Genomic DNA, 23,292 nt, shown 5'->3' with positions numbered 1-23,292 from the left:
AAAAAGTTAATTATAAACAGGTGGTAAACCTTATTAGCAATCGCAGTTCTAAGAAAAATTTATGTTAGTTCTCCATTACGAAAACCCCATAATATTTGGGGATGGTCGAGAATTGAGTTGAGGAAGAAAGGAAATTTGGCTTGACTGGACTTGTTTCCATGCTCAAGCCAATCAATGGTCCAATTCAAATCCTAAAACTTTTTGAATTCAAACATTTTCAAAAAAACCAGATAAAAATTAGAAGGCATATTTTGATATTAACGATTAGATTTTTTTTTTCTTTTCAAATCTATCCATTAATTCAAATAGAATAATTCCGTGACAAATGATAGGGTCAATGAGAAATTGTTAGTTGTTAGAGGAGTAGATTGGGGTAAACCAAACACGTCTCAAGATCCATATGCATCATTACGTTTCGTTATAAAATGTCATCTTTAGTTCAAATAGAACATTATGTACATATAAGTTACACATTGTTAAAATGAATAATATTTAGCTACACAAAAGATGGTTATGAGTTCATACTCAAAACTGTTCGTTGTCACTTGTCAATTCACAGAATTTTGTGCTTATGATTGAACATTCATATTATAAACCACTTTATAAAAAATCGCATTTGAATAAAATTAATTAAAACTAAGATCGTTTAATAGCGTATAAAAATAGATGAACAAAAATAGTACAAACATTACGAATCTTCTATATACTTGCCACAATAAATTGACTTAACAACTTTATTTTTAATTCAATTTTCGCAAATATGATCTTTATAAAACGATTAATAATATAGACGGTATTGATCACAATACAAAAATGTGGAATTCGAACTGGAAAATTTTGAGTACGAGCTTCGGAGTTGGCCGTTGGTAGTTGGCAGGGAAAGCTCCCACGTGTCGACAACAAGCTCCCACGTCATCAATTTTGCCTTCTCAGTTTCCCCAAGCACGTACCAACAAATCCACACGACTCCCAGCTTCCATTTGTGTCCATGGAAACTAAAATTTTATCGGCCAATTTTCCCGAGAAAATTCTCCACAGAAAAAGTTGAGAAGAAAGAAGCTAATCGTCGCGGGCCGAAGTAAAACCATGACGACGTTGATCCGAAGAGTGTGGGAGTTGGTGTCAAACCGCACGGTTTCGAGTTCAGAGTCAACGTCGTCGTCTTCTTCTTCTAGCTGTCCGTCGGAAACGGCGGGTTTCGGGGCGTTCGATCGAGTGCCGACAGACCTACTGATGCAAATCGCGAGACTGGTGGGGCCCAAGGAAGCCGTGAAATTGAGCGTCGTGTGCAGAGCGTGGCGGTGCGTCGTTTCCGAGAACGAGCTGTGGATTTTCTTTCTAAAGAATCAGAAGCAGGAGGAGGAGAATTATTGGGAATCCTTTGCTTTCTCGGAAACCCATTTGAGATTCGGATACCCACTTCAGTATGTTCAATTTCAAGCATTTCCCACTTCTCAATTTTTTTAAATTTTATGTTCTCAGCTGAAAAATCCCACTTTGGGATTCAAATTTAAAGTCTTTGTTATCAGTTATATATAAATAATTTGAATTCAAATTAGTGTTAAAAGATTGAGAGCTTACTGTGATTTTTTTTACCGGGAAAGTTCAAGAATTGGCGGCAGCTCAGTTCATAAGTTCTAAAGTCTATATTTAACGATTAAATAAATTTTTTAATTTAAATTATTATTAGTGGTAGTAAAGATTGGAATTTTTACTGAAAGAAATTGTTTATTTTTGGCAAAGTTGTGTAAAGGTGTGATTTTCGAGTGGTCAAACATAAAAAATGTCAGAATTGTGAATGGCATTTTAATTGGTTGTATTTGTTCGTTGTGATAATTGAAATTGAGTGTTAGTTTCTTGGAGAAAACATTACGCCATTGTTTTGGTGAGGAAATCATGGACTTGTCTAGTGAATTTGTTCTTTGATGCCGAAATAATGTATACGCTGCTTGGTGTCTGTTCATTGAATTGTGTTTTGAGTTTTATGGCCGAGCTTATCCAAATATTGTTTTTGTTGAAGAACATTCTCAGGTGAGAGTCCCCAGTTGTCCTACATGGGTATTTATGGTCAACGAGTTCAAGTTCCTGGTTCTGTTATCATTGACGGTGAGTGTCTCTAGCCTCCTTATGCAGTAACAGTATTTATGTTTAAGAAGGCTAACAATAATTATTCAATGTTTTAGTATCACTATTATCTACCATCCATAATAAAATGAGTAGAGTTATGATTTTGTTTTGTTAGCAAACCTTTCAGTTTATGTAGCTCCAACATAAACTGTTTCCTCATTTTATCTTTACATTTCTTGGGAAGGGGGCTCTGGCTATTGCAAGTTTGGTTGGAGCAAATACGCATGTCCATCAGGCCGGTCAGCAACCTTTTTGGTGAGATGTTTATTTCAGCTCACAGTCAAGAAGTTCTTTTGCATATACCTTCCATTCCACATGGTTGTTAGATTGTTTCATTATACCTGTCACTTTTGATTGCCTACTTTTTTCTTGCTATGTCTATCACTACAATGTTCTGAAGTGATCTGACTCGCAGGAATTTGGTAATGTTGAGTCGCCGCTGTACTCTAGACTCCGCCATTTTTTTGTGACTATTTATAGCAGGTGTGTCCTACATTTTAGTTTTCATTATTATTAGTCAAGCAACTTCATAGTTAAAGAAGCTTGTAGCCGTTCTTCTTGATGCAATCCTCTTTCTCTTGGTTAATTGCATAGATTTCTTTATTCAATCTGCATATTCAATTACTTAAATACAAGTGAGCACATTTGCGATACTTTTCCGCTTTTCAGTTTAAAAGTATAGAAGAAACTGCACTGCCTTCGTTAACATGTGGCATGCTAGTTCACTGCAATTCCTCTGAATCTTTGATAGCAGGTATAGCTGATACGTGATTGTGTTTCTTCTTAGGATGCAGGTGAAACCATCTTCGCAGCCCGTGGTTTTGTCTATACCAATCTGCCATTATGATGGTGAGTTGCTGCTACCCTAGAGTTATAATTTGGATTAGTTGCACAATTCTCTGTCTTGTTATCCTTCATATAGTATTGTCTTCATCCACCTAATGTGCTATTTTTTTTTCTTATTTTTTTTTCTAGATACTGAATCTGCTAAAGCATCAAGACGGCAGCTCAAAGAAGCTATATACAAAGTACTTTTTGACATGAATGTCCCTGCTGTCTGTGCCATTAATCAGGTAAACTGTCCTCATCCCCTCCATTATAATATATATGTTGCCCATAAACCATAGGGGGGAAGAACCGACCAAATGCGTTGCAATTGTGCAAAGTTGTCATGTCATCTGGAACTGCATCTTTCAGTTTATAAATGGGTTAATTGAGTCTAGGTCCAGTATTCATTGTCTGCTTTTGGAACTGCAGGCAACTTTAGCTTTGTATGCAGCAAGAAGAACTTCAGGGATTGTTGTAAACATTGGTTTCCAGGTCACTTCTATTGTTCCAAGTAAGCCATTCTACGTTTCATCTTCCTCGTGATTTCAGATTTATTAACTACTGAAAAGATCTCTGGTCATACTTAATGCTTTTGTAGGGAATGTGCATAGTTTCTCTTTTACAATTATGTTGTATTTTTTTTTCTTCACAATTAATCAAATTTCGGGTTACATCTCATTTTAGCTGCCATTCTGTGACTTGTAGTTCTAGGCACGCTTTTTACTTTTTGTTCTTTAGATATTCTCTAGAAAAATTTGTTCCACTGTCTTTTCCGTTCCAGACTTCCAGTAAATATTTTTATCTTTATTTCTGGTGGTGCTTTGTTTTCTTCATTTTTGGTTGCTTGGACTGTTGAATGTTTTTACTTAAGTGTTACTATTGTGTTTACAGTTTTAAATGGTAAAGTTATTCGCAAGGTGGGTGTGGAGGTTATGGGATTGGGAGCACTGAAGCTTACAGGGTTCCTTAGGGAGCTATTGCAGCGGAACAATATCAATTTTGACTCACTGTACACTGTTCGAACTGTGAAAGAGGTATAGCTTGGATTTTTATCGTTATAGAATGCTATCCGTGAGTGTTAATGTGACCAGCAGAACGCCACAGTTTGTTTAAAGAGGGCTTTTTCTAGTTCTAGCTTTTGTTCTTTCTTCTCATGTCATAGTTGTTTGGAAATTTATTGGTGGAATGATAAATAGGAAGTTACCAAGTGAGCTCGACATCCTGGGGTAAGAGGTTCAGTTTGCCCCATGCTTTACTGGTTGAAGGATTGGATTGTGGAAACTTAAAAAAGATGCGTATTCGTTAGTATGGTAAATCATGAAAGAAAGAATTTTCAATTTCACGTCTTATTGGTTGACTTCTATTCAGAAACTATGTTATGTTGCTGAGGATTATGAAGCTGAGCTATCAAAAAATACACAAGCATCATTTGGAGCTGGTGGACAAGGCTGGTTTACTATTTCAAAAGAGCGGTTTCAAACAGGAGAGATCTTATTCCAGCCAAAGCTTGCAGGAGTGTAAGCACCACTCGAAATTTTTAGATTTATTGCTCTCTGTTTTTCTCTCCTCGTCTCCCTTTCCTAAACAAGTATTGACTCTGTGTTGTGTTCATCAAATTGATGCCTATGGCTGGTTCAGGTCTGATCTTGAGCATGTCTTGTAAAATTGCTAATCATGTTCTCTCCAAATTTTACTAGTTAGATTATTCGGAAAACAGAATTTCAATGGGAAATTTTGTTTGGAACTTATAATGTCGTATTTCATGTAGCCGTACTATGGGTTTGCACCAGGCAGTTGCTCTTTGCATGGAACATTGCCATTCGGCAGAACTAACAGGAGACGATGCTTGGTTCAAGACAGTAGTTTTGTCAGGAGGCACCGCATGTTTGCCAGGACTCGCAGGTATCATTCAATTACGAGTAAAATTTCCGTTTCTTTTTTGATAAATAATGGAATATGAATTGGGTATCATACTAATCTTCTGGGCCAACAAAGTTTATCATCTTTATCTGTCAATATATATTTTTATATTCAGGAAGGTTAGAGAAGGAATTACACGGACTTCTCCCTCCATCTGTGTCTAATGGAATCAAGGTCGTTCCCCCTCCATATGGTGCAGATTCAGCATGGTTTGGGGCCAAGATGATCAGCAATGTAAGCTCTGTCATTATCTGTATCGAAGTGTTATGACTTACGACTCGAACATACAACATTTCATAAATTGACATTGCAAAACATCTTTGAAAAACACTTCTTTGAAGAATATTGATTTCTTGGAGTATATATAATCCTTCCATTGCAACTTTCATATTCCAAGCCATCCATACACTTATAGAACAACATATATCCGGCCTTCTCCAAGTGACTTGTGAGTAAGTTTTACGGCAGAGTTTCACGTTTTGCTTGCTGTAATTTACCTGGAAATAATGCAGCTGAGCACCTTCCCCGGCCCTTGGTGCATGACAAAGAAGCAGTTCCGGCAGAAGTCCAAAATCAAGCTTATGTGGTGAAAAATAATCTGGTTTATATTCGAGCACTGCCGTAGCCTGTATGTGATATGGTGTTGGATCAAACAGCACTGTCGCAGCCTGTATGTGATTCGAGCAGAGAGTTTCTTTTCAAGAACAAGCCGAAATTGGAATTATTTATTTGTAACTATAATCGTCCTTGAATAAGAAGAATTCTACGATGTATCTATAATCTTACGATAAATTTTATAAATAAAGCAAGTTCATATTTCACGTTGAAGGAATTGAATGTTTTATCTGGACCACACGTTAAGGTAAGAATCTGTTTAATTTTGTTGTACGATAACACAAATAATTTTTTGTTTCCGAACACATTCTGCAAGAGAACATTTCCCTTTAAAAGATTTAATGAAGTAGATAACGCTTTGTTCGTTGTGATGGTTAAAGTTGGAATCAAACTAGTTTTTAACATGCGAGTTTCACTAGTTTGGTTTTTATAAAATATAATTACTAAAATTGTTAAACTCACATCGTTACATAAATAATGTTACGGAAATCAAACGCAAGAACATAAAACCTACTAGGGAAGGCCAAATGATATGCTTTCATTGCTACTTGAAGCAAGAATGTATACCAATAGCAAGTTTGAAGAAAGAATGAATAGATGGAGTAGTATGGTGGAAAGGGATTCCGTAGACTGCAAATAAAGGAAGTAGAAAATTGTTATGATATAAAGCAAAAGAAAGTACCAAATTACTATTCCTTCAATTTTCAGTCTGGATTTGTTAGCGAGCCTTCTCTTATCTCTCTACTTCCGTACTTACATTCCATGTAAAAAACTTACATGAAATATCTAAGGACTTATTTAAAAGTGCTTTTGAAATATCCGAAAGCGCTTTGATGAGAGTGCTTAACCAATTCTTATATGCCAAATGCCCAAACTGTCTTTAAACATTCTTTAAGCACTCTTTCATCACTTTCTAAGGCAGCAAAGCAGGTGTTTCTCCATCTTCAAGAACAAGTATCGTATGAATTTTCCTTTGAAGGTATTGTCTTTTTACTCCTTATCCAAATCTGCATGTCCTAAATATGAATTTATATCTATATCTTGTCCTTCTTTTATTTGCCTTTCTTTGTTTATTCATTGTGCTGGAATCTTTGGTCCATTTGTATTCTTGATGCTAAACCCTAAATCCATTGAGAATTGGAGAATTGATACAATCTTATACTTTTTTTAGAGAATTGATACAGCCTTTCATAAAAAAAAAGGAAATAAATAAAATTAGAGCTTAGTCCAAACCCCTATGGGATTTATTTCCTTGTGCATGTCATGAATTATTATCCCACAAACCATGCTCAAGACACGTCTTTGAGCTTGTCACCAGGAAAGAAACCATAATGTTCTATTCAGTAAATACTAAAAGCTTTGAGAAAATTCAGTGAAACGAGAAAACTAGAATTTCTCTAACTTTTTTTCTTAACGAGTTTCACTTTTTACAGTTTGACGGTTGACATTGGTTGCTTCACTTCACTTTTTCAATCTCGATACCTTCTTTCTCCTGAAGAAGAAGTTTTCATAAGCTATGTCACTGTGAGAGGTCTTTATTTCTGGATTACTTCAAGTGTTGTGGAAAGGGATTCTGTAGGCTGCAAATAAAGGAGCTAGAAATTGTTATGATATAAAGCAAAAGACGAAAGTGCACGTTATTATTCCTTGAATTTAAGTCCGGATTTGTTAGCGAGCCATCTCTCATCTCTCTACTTCCATACTTCCATTCCATGTAAGTAATTTTTTGGCATGGGTAATCTATTTCATTTTATATAAATTACAATTTGAAATAATATGGATGAATTCTTGCTTATTCAAATTTGCATGGAAAATATTTAGGCTATGAGTTGCATTTCTTTTTTCTAATGCTGGAAAATATCCAAAATCGATTGACCTATATGATAATGAAAGGTCTTGTTTCAATCACTTTTACCGTCTTATTGGAAGTGCTTTTGGCATAATTAGTGCTTATTAGTTATTATACGAGTAAAAGCATTTTGTTTGACAAAAATTGGAAATACGCTTGAATATAGGAAGCACTTTTTTTTTGGGTCAAGGGAATATAGGAAGCACTTGAAATGGGGTTTCAACAACATAAAGAAGTTGGAATTGGTTGTATAGGAATCACTTATAAACACTTTTTACTAGAAGTGCGTTTATTAGAGACTTTAACGTTGAATTTATATATAAAAATATCTAAGTGTTTATTGAAAAAGTATTTAGAAGTGCTTCTTGAAGAAGCATCTATCATGTATTTCTCTAAAAAACACTTATGTGACTCAGAAACACTTTTTAACTCTTCTTTCAAAAGTAGCCAAAGACTCGTCATTGAAATTTTTTTTATTGTCCCAAAATGCTTTTTAACTCTTTTAGAAGCAGTCACAATCCATAACATGCCCTCCTCCTACATTCTTTAAGCTCTCTTTAATAAGACATCACTCTATTGCAGCAGAGCATGCGTTTCTCCATCTTCAAGAAGAACAAATCCCTTGTGAATTTTCCTTTAAAGGTATTGTCTTTTTACTCCTTATGCAAATCTACATGTCCTTAATACGAATCTATCTCAGTATTTTGTCCTTTTTTGTATTTACCTTTCTCTGTTTACTCTTTGTGCTGGATTCTTTGGTCCTAAATCCATTGGGAATTTGATAGTTGATACGATCTATACGTTTTTGGGGAATTGATACAACCGTTCATAAAAAGAAAAAAAAATAAAATAAAATCAAGCTTAATCCAAAGGCCTATGCGATTTGTTTCCTTGAGCTTGTCACGAAATTTTGTGTGTATATATATATATATATATATGTGTGTGTGTGTGTCTATATATATATATATATATATATATATATAGAATTAGGATCGGGATATCTGTTTTTTTTAACACATTTGACACTTATTTGTAGAGACATTTAACTTTTGTCAACGATCTAACCATTTTTTTTGTCTTCCCTCCAAGACCGTGCTACGAAAAATAATCTAAATCCAAAACAATATTTAACGTTAGATTAAATGGTATTCACTTTAGTACTCTTTGCATAACTGTATTTGTTCATTTACTTTTCTACAAAAAAACGTCTTAATGATATAGATTTTTCTAATTTTTTGCAATGATGATTAATAAATGATGAATTGAAATATAGATGGTTCGGATTATTGAATAAAGTTACGGAGTGAGCCCTTTAAGATTTCGATACCCCTGTAGATCTTGTTCTTTGTTGTATCCAGCAATAGACTAAACTTAGCAAATAGAGAATAACTAGAATCAAATAAGATTTATATTGGGTACTAAAACTTTTGTCTACGTCTAGTTGTGATTTCTCCTGGACGAGAAATCACGACTTGTTTGATTAATAATAGAGTATACAATACTTTTGCAAAGCCTATAATTAATCCCTCTCTTCTCTCGGCTATCTTTATGTTTTTCTGCTTCATGCTACACCCTATGCTTATCTTCTAATTAAGTCTCCTAATCTGTTTGGGATAGGAAAACACACTCGCATTTCGTTTTTGCATTTAGGATTCCTAATCTAGATGTACAAGAAAACGGAATTCTCTCCTAATCCATATAGGACAAGAATATGAATTCTTTCCTAATCAGTATAAGACAAGAATATGTGCACCTTTAGCTATCCTAATACCTTCTTAACCAAATAGGACTCTAACATAGACGAGTTAAATCCTAACAATCTCCACTTTAGTGAGTCAACCCAAGTCTTGACTGTTGCACACCCAGATTATCTTCAAACCTTCTTGAAGTAGCTCTAGAAATCTTCTAGAACCTTTACCTTGGAAAACCACTTATCTATCTCATTGCATCTCAAGTGAGGAGGGGCTCCACCTTAATTAATTAACTAGATTGATCAAGTTCAAGCAACGCTTGAATTTCTTGGTCGACATTATCTTGAGAAGGGTGCGTAAGAATTAAAAATGGGACCTCACTTCAATATGCTTTGATTTCCATGAAAAACCTGATTCTTTATGCCAAGTGAATTACATTGTCACATTTCAGATTCGCATAATCTTGAGTGATTTCCATTTGGCTTGCAAAGCCACTACGCTAAATTGTTTCCTTTACAACTTCGATCAGAGCAATATGTGTACTCTGATTTTGTAGTTGACAAAGCTATTGGTTGCAGTAGTGCCCTCCAGCTGATTGGTTCTCTTGTGCATGCAAAGACATAACAAGAAGTTAACATTTTATTGTCCAAGTCCCCTGCATATTCAGCATCAACATATCTCACCATTCCTGGATTTACTTTTTGCTTCTTAAACATAATCCTATGTCTCCAAAAACCTCTCAAGTTAACACATAATCCTTTAGCATAGGGCACATTCTCCATCACTTGTTTCTCTCTCAGACCTAAGACATTGTTGGCCACTTAACTATAGTGAGCCACCAAATTAAGGAGTCGAAACTGCCTTTACTTCAAGTATGTTGAACTTCTTAATAACCTTTTGAATATACTTTGCTTGTGATATCCAAATCCTACCACCGATCATTTCTCTCTGAATTTCCATGTCAAGAATTTTTGTGCAAAACGTAGATCCTTCATGTCAAACTCATTGGTTAACATGTTCTTGAAGTTGTTCCTTACTCTGGTTATCTGCACTGGTATATACAAATGATACTTTCTTTGATTCCCGATAACGCAATACTCATAAAAGTATAGTTTGCAAAATGACTTGCCTTCTAGCAGGCCTCTCTTTTGTAATTCTTGCAAACCCTTCTAACTAATATGCCCTAACATGTAATGAAAGAGTACAGTCTTGTCTTATTTATTATGCTTTGTGGAAACGGTTGCACCCCCTGCTATCATAGTCCTAATGAGCTTGTATAACTTATTGTATTACATGTCAGCCTGATTACCACTAATGATCTTCTGGTCACCTCAAGTCTTTCTACTTTAGAACTATACTCATAGCCGATCTTGTCTAACGTACCTAAGGAAATCAAATTCTTCTTTAGTCTAGGGACATATCTGATGTTTCTCAAAGCCCGTATCACTTCATCAAACATCTTGATTCTGACAGTGTCGATCTCTCTAAAAGACATAGCCAATCATCCATCATGAAAACTTTTCTGCTACTGACCTCTTTGTAGGTATCGAAACATTTTCTTACTTCACACATATGGAATGTGTATCGGATTTCCAATATCCAACTTCTGAAAGCCTTGAAGCCCTATGTTACCGAAAGAAGCTCTCTGTCACTCTCTTCTTCGGTGACTGTACTAGCTAAACATGATCTTCCTTCCATCGTGTCTTTCTTCTCCTTCCAAATCTTGCAGTTCCTCTTCTAATGATCAGCAAAACCACATTCAAAGCAGCCTTCTTTCTTTTCCTTTTTCTTCTTGGATTTCAACCAACTTGTTGGTGTTATTCTCTTCCTTTGTCTTTTCCCATCCTCTCTCATTGCCTTTGGAATAAAGGCCTTGAGAACCTTCAGTTATCTCATCCAATTTAGCATATGACCTAAGGGCTTAAATTACGTCCTCAAGCTACAGAAACTCCCTTCCAAATATTAGAGTTGTTCAAAAGTGCTTGAAAGACGAGGGTAGAGACCTTGGTAAGATGATAGCCATATCATTATCTTTGTAAGTTTCTTCAACCTTCTGAAGATTTGCTAAGCGATTATGGAATACATGATCTTCAATATCACTTCCTTCTTCCAGGCAAAGCCCGAATAGTTCATTCTTGAGAAACAGTTTATTGGACACGGTTTTGCCCATATAAATCTTCTCCTACTTGTCTTGTTCTTCCTTAATGGTCATCGTTTCTGTAACATAGGACCTAACTGATTTCGTGAGATGAATCTCGATGGAACTCTTGGCCTTCTTGAGAATATTGGTCTACGTCGCTTATGTCATGGTCGTAGGCTTCTCACCAAGGAGTGCATCATCCAAATCATGATGTATCAGTACATTATTCATCATCATTTCCCAATATGTGAAGTCATCCTTACCATCGAAATGTTTAAACGCATGCCTTAAGCTTCCTAAGCCTGCTGTCTTCATTCCTCTTGTCATCGCAGAACACTAAGCTCTTGATACCAACTGTAAAATTTCAACTCCTCGTCTAGGTTATGTTCTTTGATGTATCCGACAGTACACTAAACTTAGCGAATAAAGAAAAACTATAAACACACAATATTTATCCTTGTTCAGCAGAACTTTTGCCTACATCTAGTTGTAATTTCTCTAGATAGAGAACTCATGGCTTATTTTAATAATAATAGAGTATACAATACTTCAGCAAACCATGGATCTAAATCTCATTCCCTCTATTCTCTCACTTGTCTTAGTTTTTCTGCTTCTGGCCTCACCTTATTTGTAAGTACATGGTGCTGTTTACATGCCTATCTTCTGATTAAATCTCTTAATCTATTTGCAATAGGAAAGCACACTTGCATTCCTATTCTATTTTTGCTTTTAGGATTCCTAATCTAATTGTACAAGAAAACATAGTTCTTTCCTAATTTTTGTAAGATAAGAATTTGTGCACCTTTAGCTTTTCTAATACAATCCTAAACAAAATAGGACTCTAATACCGACGAGCAAAATCCTAACAGGCTCTACAAAGTGTGTTTCAAAACATGGGAGTCCCCCAATCCTAACTCTATGTATAACTAGTCATGATTGCACAAACCATCTTCTTATGATTTCAATGGAAGTTGGTACGGGAATAGCTGGCTCTTATTTTTGGCAAAAAAAAATGTTACAAATTTATGTGCAAAAACAAAAGCACATCTGACTTGAACAATCCCGAGACCAATTCGATTGGTATGCTCAGGACATATCTCTGAGCTTGTAACTAGGACATAAATCATAAATTTTTATTTCGTAAATACTAAAAGCTTTGAGAAAATTCGGTGAGACAACAAAACTAGAATTTCAGTAACTTTTTCTTAACGAGTTTCACCTTTTTGCAGTTCGACAGTTGACATTGCTCAAGCTTCCCTGTAACATTTGCTTACTTGTTCTTGGATTGGTTGCTTCACTTCACTCTTTCAATCTAGATACCTTCCTTTCTCCTGAAGAAGTTGTTAATATACACTATCCTGAAGAAGTTCTTATAAGCTATGTCACTGGGAGAGGTCTTTATTTCTGGATTGCTTCAAGTGTTACTTGAAAGGTTGACATCTCGTGAAACGCTGAGCTACTTTAGACGCCTACTTGGCGTTGGCAAAGAGCTGAAGAAATGGAAGTCAATGTTGTCTACTATTCGAGCAGTGCTGAATGACGCGGAGGAGAAGCAATTGTCTAACCAAGAAGTGAAATTGTGGCTAGATGATCTCAGAGACTTGGCCTATGATGTGGAAGACATATTGGACAAGTTTTCAACCGAGATGTTGAGACGCCAAATAAAGGAGAAACATGGGGCTACCACAAGCAAGGTATGGGGTTTGCTTTCTGATGTTAAATTTAACTGTAACCTGAGCTCAGAAATAAAGAAGATTACTGATCGGCTACATGAGATATTGGAAGTGAAAAAACAACTTGGTTTAAATGAGGGGACGTCATCTACTAAGGCATGGCACATGCCACCAAGTTCCCACCTACCAGAAGGACCTGTGATTGGAAGAGATAGAGACAAGACGAAGATTATTGACCTCTTGTTGGAAGAAGCACCCCGTGCCACGAACTTTCATGTAGTTGCCATTGTCGGTATGCCTGGAGTGGGAAAGACAACACTTGCAAGGCATGTTTATGATGATGACGCGACGAAAGAGTTTAACCTAAAAGTATGGGTATCTGTGTCAGATGACTTCAATCTTGAAAGAGTGACAAAGGCAATTCTTGAATCCGCCACATCTGGTCTTGCAAAGGAGTACAAAGAATTCAACCAGGTTCAAGAAAGTTTGAGTAAAGAGCTCGCAGGAAAAAAGTTTCTAATTGTTTTAGATGATGTTTGGAATACATGTGTCCATGATTTGTGGATAAAATTGCAGTCCCCCTTTCGTGTTGGAGCATTAGGAAGTAAGATAGTTGTGACAACACGTGATGCAAATGTTGCAAACATGATGAGATCCACTGTTTATCAATTGGGTGGCATATCAGATGATCAATGTTGGGAAGTCTTTGAGCAGCATTCCGTCTTGGACATTACCAAAAGGCCGCAAAATTTTGAGTCGATAAAGGAGAAAATTGTTGCAAAATGCCATGGATTGCCATTGGCTGCAAGGACTCTAGGAGGTGTTCTACATTGTAAACAAGTAGAAGAATGGGAGGAAATCTTAAACAACAAGATGTGGAGTCTATCAGACAATAGTGGCATTCTCCCAGTATTAAAATTAAGCTATCACTATCTCCCCTCGAGTTTGAAACGGTGCTTCACCTATTGTTCCCTACTTCCAAATGACTATGAGTTCGGGGAGAAGCAGTTGATCCTTCTGTGGATGGCAGAAGGTTTGATTCAACAAAGAGTAGAGGACAAGAAACAACTGGAAGAAGTAGGCAATGACTATTTTCAAGAGCTATTGTCCAGGTCATTATTTCAGAAGGCAAGCAAAAGCAATGATAAGTATGTAATGCATGACCTTGTTGGTGAGTTGGCGCGGTGGGCTGCAGCTAAAATATGCTTTTCATTGGAGGATAAGGGAAATGATGACTTGCATCCAATGGCTCGTCATATGTCCTATGTTATTGGTGAGTATGATGGGGTTAAAAAATTTGAGGCCATCTCCAGAGTTAAACATTTGAGGACATTCCTACCGTTTTCACAATCATGGTATAACTATTATCTAACTCGTAGGGTTACATTTGATCTATTGCCAGAACTGCGAATCTTACGGGTGCTTTCTTTGAATGGCTATAAAATAACTGAGCTGCCCAATTCAATTGGTAAATTGTGGAATCTACGTTATCTGGACCTTTCTTGTACAATGATAAAGAGTTTGCCTCCATCAATAACCACTCTTTGCAATCTGCAAACATTGTTATTAGAAGGTTGTATAAAATTGGAGGCATTGCCCGCAAACATGAGTAATCTAATTAATTTGCGGCATCTCAACAGTTCCAGTGGATTGGACGGAATGCCTCCGCATCTAGGTCGATTGACGAATCTGCAATCCTTGTCGTATTTTGTGGTAGGCAAAGGTAGTGATCAGTCTGGGATAAGAGAGATAGGGTCCCTACTGCATCTCCGAGGGACATTGTGCCTCTCAAGATTGGAGAATGTGGTTGATGATAAGGATGCTAGTGGGGCCAAGTTAATAGACAAGGAGAGGCTTGATTCGTTGAAGCTGGAATGGTCTAATTGGAGCGGATCGAGGGAAATGGAGTTGGGTGTGCTTGACATGTTAAAACCTCCTAAAAATCTCAAAGAGCTCACCATTAAGGGTTATGCTGGATTGAAATTTTCATCGTGGATTGGAGATCCTCTGTTCTCTAACATGGTCCGTGTAAGCTTATACAATTGTGCAAGTTGTCATCTCTTGCCACCAGTTGGACAGTTGCCTTGCCTTAAAGAACTTCATATCATGGGAATGACTGCCGTGGAAATCATTGGTCCTGAATTCTACGGAGAGGGTAGCTTGCCTTTTCAAGTATTAGAGATTCTTGAGTTTTCGAAGATGGAGCACTGGGAGAAATGGCTGCCTTTCGATCAGGATAAGGGAAGTGGTGTTTTCCCTAGCCTAAAAGTGCTTTCAATCAAACAGTGCCCTGAACTGGAGGGCGAGTTGCCGAAGAAACTTAATTCGTTAGCAAAGCTTGAGATTGTTATATGCAAGGAATTGGTGGTGGAAATTGCCAATTATGAACGCGCGAGTGAACTAAGCATCGATGGTTGCAAAGCGCTAGTGCACACTACCGCAGAGGTTGACTTTAAGTTATTAGAGACCATGCGGCTTTCAAATATTTTGGAGCCGCGGTTGGGAGCAAGGGGACTTACGAAAGGATTGAGCAAGATTAAGGAGTTGGAGATTAGTGGTTGTGAGGAGCTGACGTCTTCACTGGAAAAAGAGGATAGATGTTTCCCACACCTGATTTCTCTTGTTCGTTTGGTTATTGAAGGCAACTCTGCCCTTGTTGAAGATCTCGGAAAAGAATTGGAGGGGTTGCTGCAGGTTCCAATTTTAGCTTGCAAGCTTGAATATCTGGAAATAAACAACTGTGAACGTCTTTCGAAGCTGCCGAAGGGGTTGCGTCAGTTGTCGTTTCTTCAAGAGCTTCACATAAGCCACTGTTCAAGTCTAGTTTCTTTTCCAGATGTTGGCCTGCCACCTTCTCTTAAAGTCTTGGAGATTCACTACTGTCCCTCTCTGACGTATATTGCAAAATATCAGATTCCCCAAAATCTGAAAAGAATAGAGATATGGGAGTGTGGAAGTTTGAAATCATTAGTGGAGGAGGAGAAGGAGCTCGTTGTTTCTTGTTCATCTTCTTTTTCTGTTTCTCTTGAGCACTTGGAGGTACATGGTTGTCCATCTCTGACATCGTTATCACCGAGAGGCCAGCTTTACAGGGCGCTTAAACACCTTGAGATATATGCATGTGAAGGGCTAGAGTTAATAGCATCAGACCGGTTCTTCCACGACACACTAATAATTGTCTTGAATATATTAGTATTGCCAGGTGTCAAAATCTGAAATCCTTATCGGAGGGCCTATGCCACCTCACCAATCTTCAAGCTTTAATTGTTAGGGACTGCGGAAAATTGGAGGTGTCACCGGAAGACATTCGCAATCTCACGTCTCTTAAGGAATTGGAGATTGACTGCTTGGAAGGTTTGACTTCCTTTCCTTCCAACCTCACATCACTTGAAATTTCTAAACTCAAGAGTTGTAAGCGGCTCTGGGAGTTGGAGTGGGGGTTGCACAAACTCACGTCTCTCAAATATTTATCGATCAAAAGTGAAGATCCAGATGTGTTGTCATTTCCACCTGATGGGAAGGAGGAGATGCTGCTCCCCAAATCTCTCACTGCACTCACAATTGGTTGGTTCCCAAATCTGAAGAAACTCAGCAATGGCATTCAATTCCTCACCTCTCTTCAGACTCTGAGCCTCAAAGATTGTCCAAAGCTCGCATCCATTCCAGAAGAGGGCCTGCCTCTTTCACTTGGGCAACTTTCGATCGTCAGGTGTCCTTTACTAAAAGAGAGATGTCAACCTGGAAAAGGACGATACTGGCCCAAAATATCCCACATTCCTCACCATACGTGGCTCTGAAGATCCAGGTACTTTCAGTTTCAAACAACATCAAGAGTTTAATGTTATTTAAATCAAAATGTCTAAAAAAATGTGTTAAAAACACAGCATGCAATTCATTTACAACTTTCATGTGGCAAGTTTTCCATACTCTTTCAACATTAATTATCCGACCATATCCAGCTTTCTCCATGCAGTGGGTCGAGCGACCAGGTCCTTGGTGCGTGCATGCCTGACACATGAACCAGTTCCGGCATAAGTCCAGACTTGAGCTTATGCAGACACTACGGGTGAGTAACTTGCTGATAACCTCCTCCCATAGAGAGCAGAGAAAGGAACACGCTGAAACTGTAAATACATTTATCATTGTATATTATCTATATATATATAACTGTGATTACGTAAGAATTCTACCATGTAACAAATCTTTCAATAAATTGTGAATATATAGTTATTTTCTCTGCCACAATGATGAATGAATCGAATATTTTACGAGTCTTTCTCCAAACCTCAGTTGCATTGGTAAATGCCCTTATCAATTTGTGCTAAAATCCCCTTTGCGTATCAAGAGTATAGCATGTCCATGAGAGGACTGCCATTTTTAGCGGTTTTGCGATCTTCCAAAGTAAAGAATGGAGTTCCAATTCCAATGTAGATTTCTTTGTGCCTGCTATGATGAATAGTCCACACTACAACCTCATGGACGGCACCATCTATTTTGATGAAACTCATCCCACGAGTAATCTCCAATTCATTTTCTCCAATGAGTTTCCAAATTTCAGTTGCATTTTCGTTTTCTCCAGCGTTGGCAAACATACTCCCTGCTACTTTGTATCTGTCACTAGACATTGGTTCCAGTTCAGTAAAGTGCTTGAACGCAAGGTTCCCTCTCCTCAGGTCACCATGTGTCCGTACCCAATTAGGCTTTTCTGGCATTGACATGACGAGCTCTTCCTCCTCTTCCTGCCACTGGGCACTCCATATTCTCCTTTCTATATAACTGTTTTCGAATTAAGCCCAATTCTCTAAACAAAAATTCAAATCTTGCTCAAAAGGAACAACCAAGAACTAAAAACCCAATAAACCTTAAAATTTCACAGACATAATCAACCAATCAGATACCAAAGAACCCAAGTGTGACAGAGCCCAAATCTCAGAACCCAAGTGTGACATAATCAACCTGCAAGCAGCGATAGTAATGGAAAATAGAGAACATGAAGTAGAAGGGAGCAGGGGTTCCAATATATTTTTTGGTTTGTATTTCTGTTTGTAAATTAGAGGTCGCACTTGGTGCGATGGCAAGTGCCTTCGCCCATGAGCGGTAGGTCTCGGGTTCGAGACTTGGGAGCAGCCTCTCCATAAATGGAGGTAAGGCTAGCCGACATTCACCTCTCCCAGACCCTGCGTAAAGCGGGAGCCTTGTGCACTGGGTACAACCTTTTTATTTCTGTTTGTAAATTCTGATCTAATACAATTCAGGGAGCTCAGCTCCCTTTTATAGACTTTCACCTTTAATGCCAGCTGCATTTCTAACAGACTTCACTAAAAACAAGAAAAGCCTAACAAATCCAATATTAAACTCCTCATAGTGATTACGCCAATCACTAAATCCTAAGTTCATAACAAAGTGGTACGAATAATAAAACATGAAATTCAAAACTTTAAGCACCTGATGACCAGACTTACAGGAAAATCAAGTACAATGAAAGATTGAAACAAACTTGCAGACGTATACATACATCTATATATATAGAGTATATTATTGCAATGCATAGATGCTGACCTGGTAGAGAAGAACCTGCAAAGAAGACGACTTTGTGTTCTTCTGGAAATTGGAGTTGATTATTGGGTGCTCTGCCTCCAGAGCTTTCAATAGCACATTAGGAGCAAAAAACAACAATTTCACAGATAAAATTCAACTAAATTTCTCTGAGGCATTCACAGAGCAGACCCAAATTTCCCAATTTTGCTTCAGGTTTCTTCCATTTCCCACCATCTTTATATCTTGATTCATTTCCTCCCAACCTGACATCACTTGGAATTTATAAAGTCGAGAGTTGTAAGCGGCTCTGGGAGTTGGAGTGGGGGTTGCACAAACTCTCCTCTCTTAGAAAGTTGTTGATCAGAAGTGAAGATCCAGATGTGTTGTCATTTCCACCTGATGGGAAGGAGGAGATGCTGCTCCCAAATCTCTCACTGAACTCGAAATTTATGACTTCCTAAATCTGAAGAAAATCAGCAAGGGCATTCAATTCCTCACCTCTCTTCAGACTCTGAGCCTCGAAGATTGTCCAAAGCTAGCATCCATTCCAGAAGAGGGCCTGCCTCTTTCACTTGGGTTACTTTCGATCGTCAGGTGTCCTTTACAAAAAGAGAGAAGTCAACCTGGAAAAGGACGATACTAGCCCAAAATATCCCACATTCCTTGCCTAAAAATAGATTATACGATGCTCTGAAGATCCATGTACTTTCAATTTCAAACAACATCAAGAGTTTAATGTTATTTAAATAAAAATGTCTAAAACATGTGTTAAAACACAGCATGCAATCCATTTACAACTTTCATGTTGCAAGTTTTCCATACTCTTTCAACATTAATTATCCGATCATCTCCAGCTTTCTCCATGCAGCGGGTCGAGCGACTTGGTCCTTGGTGCGTGCATGCTTGACACATGAACCAGTTCCGGCACAAGTCCAAACTTGAGCTTATGCAGACACCAAGGGTGAGTAACTTTCTGATAACCTCCTCCCACAGAGAGCAGAGAGAGGAACATGCTGAAACTGGAAATACATTTATCAGTAACAAATCTTTCGGTTAATTGTACAGCTATCTTATATGTCATGATGATGAATGATTCGAATATTTTAAGAGTCGTTCTCCAAACCTCAGTTGCACTGGTGTATGCTCTTATTAATTTGTGCTGAAAGCCCCTTTACGTATCAAGAGTATTGCATGTCCATGAGAGGATTGCCTTTTTTTGCGGTTTTGTAGTCTTCCAACGTAAAGAAAGGAGTTCCAATTTCATTTTCATCAATGACCAACAATCTTAGACATTGGTTCCAGTTCAGTAAAGTGCTTGAACGCAAGGTTCCCTCTCCTCAGGTCACCATGTGTACGTACCGAATTAGGCTTTTCTGGCATTGACATGATGCCCGGCTTTCTATAAAACTGTTTTCAAATTAAGCCCAATTCTCTAAACAAAAATTCAAATCTTGCTTAAAAGGAACAACCAAGAACTAAAAACCCAATAAACCCAAAAAGTTCAGACATAATCAACCAATCAGATACCAAAGAACCCAAGTGTGATAGAGCCCAAATCTCATAACCCTATCTCAACCAGCAAGCAGCGATGGTAATGGCAAATGGAGAAGATGAAGTAGAAGGGAGCAGGGCTCCAATATATTTTTTGGTTTGTATTTCTGTTTGTAAATTAAGAGGTCGCACTTGGTGCGATGGCAAGTGCTTTCGCCCATGAGCGGTAGGTCTCGGGTTCGAGACTTGGGAGCGGCCTCTCCATAAAGGCTAGCCGACATTCACCTCTCCCAGACCCTGCGTAAAGCGGGAGCCTTGTGCATGGGTACGACCTTTTATTTCTGTTTGTAAATTCTGATCTGATACAATTCTGGGAACTCAGCTCCTTTCTAACAGACTTCACTAAAACAGGAATAAGCCTAACAAATCCAATATTAAACTCCTAATAGTGATTAAGCCAATCACTAAATTCAAAACTTTAAGCACCTGATGACCAGATTTACTGGAAAATCTAGTACAGTGAAAGATTGAAACAAACTTGCAGACGTATACATACATCTATATATATAGAGTATATTATTGCAATGCATAGATGCTGACCTGGTAGAGAAGAACCTGCAAAGAAGACGACTTTGTGTTCGTCTGGAAATTGGAGTTGATTATTGGGTGCTCTGCCTCCAGAGATTTCAATAGCACATTAGGAGCAAAAAACAACAATTTCACATATAAATTCAACTAAATTTCTCTGAGGCATTCAAAGAGTAGACCCAAATTTCCCAATTTTGCTTCGGGTTTCTTCCATTTCCCACCATCTTATATCTTGATTCTGACCTAAGTGATAGAATTTGTTAATTTTGAAGAGATGGAGGATCCCAAAAAAAAAAAAAAAAACACGAAGGGTTGTGGGAGGATTTTCTTGTGGATTGCTCCCCTGACGCGAAAACTTGTGGATTGAGAAAAGGGTGATGTGCATGTGGGGATGATTTTCTTGGGATCAATACACATCCATTCCTTCATTACTTGATGGTAAGGTCTCGAGGGATAAGTCGATGGCGAAGGCCGACGTACGGCGATTCGGAAAAACTTGCAGAGGAGCGGCCCGGAGGCGGCGTTGTTGCAGGGTAAGAGCGTTAAAGTAGCAGATAGACCACGCAGGCTAAATCCGTCATTTTACTTAAAAATAAAAAAGTATTAGAAACCATTAATTTAAAAAATATCAATTTTTATAAAAACTTTCAAATATATTCAAAATTCCACTTAAATAGATATAAGTACCCTCAATTGATATTATACCTATACTAAAACCCCAAAACCGCGTTACTGTTCACGGACAGTGCGCGGACTAAAATACCCCTCGATTTGTTTGTTAAGCCAAATTTTTGCCATCTTTTCCACAGTGAAAAGACTGCCTTGCCCTCGAAGGCCACGGGTTGATCCTTTCCTGTTTCGATTTCTTTGGATGCTCTTTCCTTTTTTCTAAATTGTTGTCGCCGTTCTCAGCCATTTTGGGATTAGCTTTCTTTATCTCTCAAACCCTAATTTTTCTCCCTTTTGAATCTCATCTCTGTCCGCTCGCGCCGGTCAATCGGTTTATAAAAATTTCCTCTGTCCGGTCGCTGTCGCTGCTTCGTATAAAAAGTTAGCTTTGCTGTGGTGAGGCACGGTCTCGAACCCTAATTTTTCAACCTTTATGTTCTCATCTCTCTCTGCTCGCTCCGAACGGTTCGTTTGTAAAAATTCATCTCTGTGCCGTCGTTGTCACTGCTTGGTATAAAAAGTTGGCTTTGCTGTCTTCAATTCCTTTTTCGTGAGTTTTGTGATTTCCTTCTGTCTACAGTTTTTTTTTTTTTTTTTTTTGATATGTTTACATGCGTTTTGTCTGTCAATTTTTTTTTCTTTTCTAGATATCGTTTGGACCGATGGTGTGAATGTGTTCTTTGGTTTTGTTTTTTATTTCAGAAGGTGTGGCTGTTCTTTTTTTTTTTTGACCCTTTGTTATCTGCTGTTGTAACATTTTTCATGATTTCTGGAACTTGGGTTTTAAACAATTGGAGTACTATTAGATTTTATCATTATGTGCAAATTATTGGTGATTTGGATTGCTGCCTGAGATTTAGAGAATGGCTCGCAACTTTAATTTCTTTTTGCTACATTATTACTGTTTTCAAATTTTTTATTGCTGGTTATTGATGATTTGTAACCTGTGAGAGCTTCAATCTGTTGGAATTTTGGGTTATTGCATCATCGGAATTTGGGTGGTCCAAAATTTGAATTAGAAGAAACCCATTTGATTAATATTTTTGGTGGATTGACTCTCTCTGTGTTTTCTCTGTTATTTCTTGCCCAGTTGGAAAGTGGAAGCCCCAAATTTGAGCTTAGAGCTTTAATTTCTTAATCATTCGTTTCTCTGCACTCTCATCAGTCAGTCTTGATACTCTCTCAGAGGAGCCTACATATTTAAACGTGTTGCTGGTATGTGATTCTCGCTCCATCTCATCTTTTTTTTTTAATCTTACTGGGTAATTTTCAAACCTTTTATAGTAGTTTTCCAGGTCTGTTAAACAGTTCTCCATTTGATTCCAGTTGATTGCTTAATTGAGGTTTTTTGTTTCTGTTTTTCGATCTTTCATTAGTTCATTGGCTTTCATGTTGGGCTTAAGGAAATGGGAAATCATTAATTGGCATTGTTCAAGATATGATTCTGTTTTTTTATTTATTTGTGAAACGACTTGGCTGATGAAGAAAGTAGTTTTTTGCATATAGATTACACACATATGGGCTGATCTATCTTTCCTAATAAATTTCCCATTTGTTTCAGGTATAAAATTTTCTCATCTATTTGCAAACAAGTTTGGGTATGTTCTTACTTCTCGCAAAATGTTTTGTTTTTAGTAATTAGGCAGGCTTAATGTATATGACATTATTTTTGTTTTTTGGCAGCAAATCACAGTACAAAGGTGAGCCAATTATTCTCATGGTCTTCATTTTTATAATTTATTTCCTTGGTTAATTTATTAATCTTAGTGAAGGTGTAATTATTGTGTAATTAACTTTTTTTCTTGATTCTATTCCCTTTATTTATGTGATTTTAAGCGGTGGGAAGCTGTTGCATACCTTGCATGCAATAAGTATAAAATTTGATGTCTTTTTATGAGCTTTCCCAAACACCACCCCCCCCCCCCCCCCAAAAATAAAATTAGTGGAAATGCTCAATCTTTTTGTTTACAAAGGATATCTCCGATTTTGGCTTGGGTATCAGGCCTTCTTAATTATCATCTATTAATCTTTCCATTCATAGTGAAGCTTAATTTTCAACCTGTTTTGGGGTGGCCACGTGAACCATTCTTTGTCTTTCTGTTCACCAAGCACATTTTCATCCTGACTGTTATTTGTACACTGTTTGTTTTTTCATGTGTATCG

The 23,292-nt window shown here is 37.5% G+C and overlaps 3 protein-coding genes and 3 pseudogenes across 28 annotated transcripts in view; 3 read left to right on the top strand and 3 right to left on the bottom strand.

Moving 5' to 3' along the window:
* LOC126591275 (uncharacterized WD repeat-containing protein C2A9.03-like) overlaps positions 1 to 23,292 on the bottom strand; it is a 101,194-nt gene that overhangs the window by 2,433 nt on the left and 75,469 nt on the right. The window lies entirely within an intron of this gene.
* Positions 943 to 5,703, top strand: LOC126591277 (actin-related protein 8). Of its 5 annotated transcripts, XR_007612327.1 has the most exons (13): positions 944 to 1,424; positions 2,021 to 2,106; positions 2,312 to 2,382; positions 2,543 to 2,610; positions 2,915 to 2,976; positions 3,103 to 3,200; positions 3,385 to 3,466; positions 3,847 to 3,989; positions 4,324 to 4,472; positions 4,724 to 4,857; positions 4,991 to 5,109; positions 5,388 to 5,517; positions 5,560 to 5,703. XR_007612327.1 is itself a non-coding variant. In XM_050256926.1 (12 exons), the coding sequence occupies exons 1-12, from the start codon at positions 1,087 to 1,089 to the stop codon at positions 5,365 to 5,367; spliced, it is 1,374 nt and encodes a 457-aa protein (XP_050112883.1). In that variant the 5' UTR covers positions 943 to 1,086; the 3' UTR covers positions 5,368 to 5,703. The 5 variants fall into 5 exon arrangements, 3 of the variants coding, with proteins under 3 accessions (XP_050112883.1, XP_050112882.1, XP_050112884.1); XR_007612328.1 differs by lacking the exon at positions 5,560 to 5,703 and having other exon boundaries at positions 943 to 1,424; positions 4,995 to 5,109; positions 5,388 to 5,448; XM_050256926.1 differs by having other exon boundaries at positions 943 to 1,424; positions 5,344 to 5,703.
* LOC126591261 (putative disease resistance protein At3g14460) lies at positions 6,678 to 17,114 on the top strand (annotated as a pseudogene).
* On the bottom strand, positions 16,969 to 21,023 carry LOC126591290 (pentatricopeptide repeat-containing protein At1g08070, chloroplastic-like; annotated as a pseudogene).
* Positions 19,079 to 23,292, bottom strand: part of LOC126591288 (uncharacterized) — a 26,122-nt pseudogene continuing 21,908 nt past the window's right edge.
* Positions 21,174 to 23,292, top strand: part of LOC126591269 (uncharacterized) — an 88,454-nt gene continuing 86,335 nt past the window's right edge. For 8 of the 19 annotated variants that reach the window (XM_050256911.1, XM_050256919.1, XM_050256916.1 and 5 more), the window contains exons 1-4: positions 21,187 to 21,679; positions 22,220 to 22,344; positions 22,691 to 22,727; positions 22,813 to 22,829. The gene's annotated coding sequence lies outside the window, so the exon portion shown is untranslated. Of the gene's footprint in view, positions 21,680 to 22,219; positions 22,345 to 22,690; positions 22,728 to 22,812; positions 22,830 to 23,292 lie in introns of all 19 variants that reach the window. The other 11 variants (XM_050256909.1, XM_050256908.1, XM_050256907.1 and 8 more) reach the window with 9 other exon arrangements.

The sequence above is a fragment of the Malus sylvestris genome, chromosome 11 (genome assembly GCF_916048215.2).
Source record: "Malus sylvestris chromosome 11, drMalSylv7.2, whole genome shotgun sequence".
NCBI classification, from domain to species: Eukaryota; Viridiplantae; Streptophyta; class Magnoliopsida; order Rosales; family Rosaceae; genus Malus; species Malus sylvestris.
This window is presented reverse-complemented; position numbering and strand designations above follow the sequence as displayed.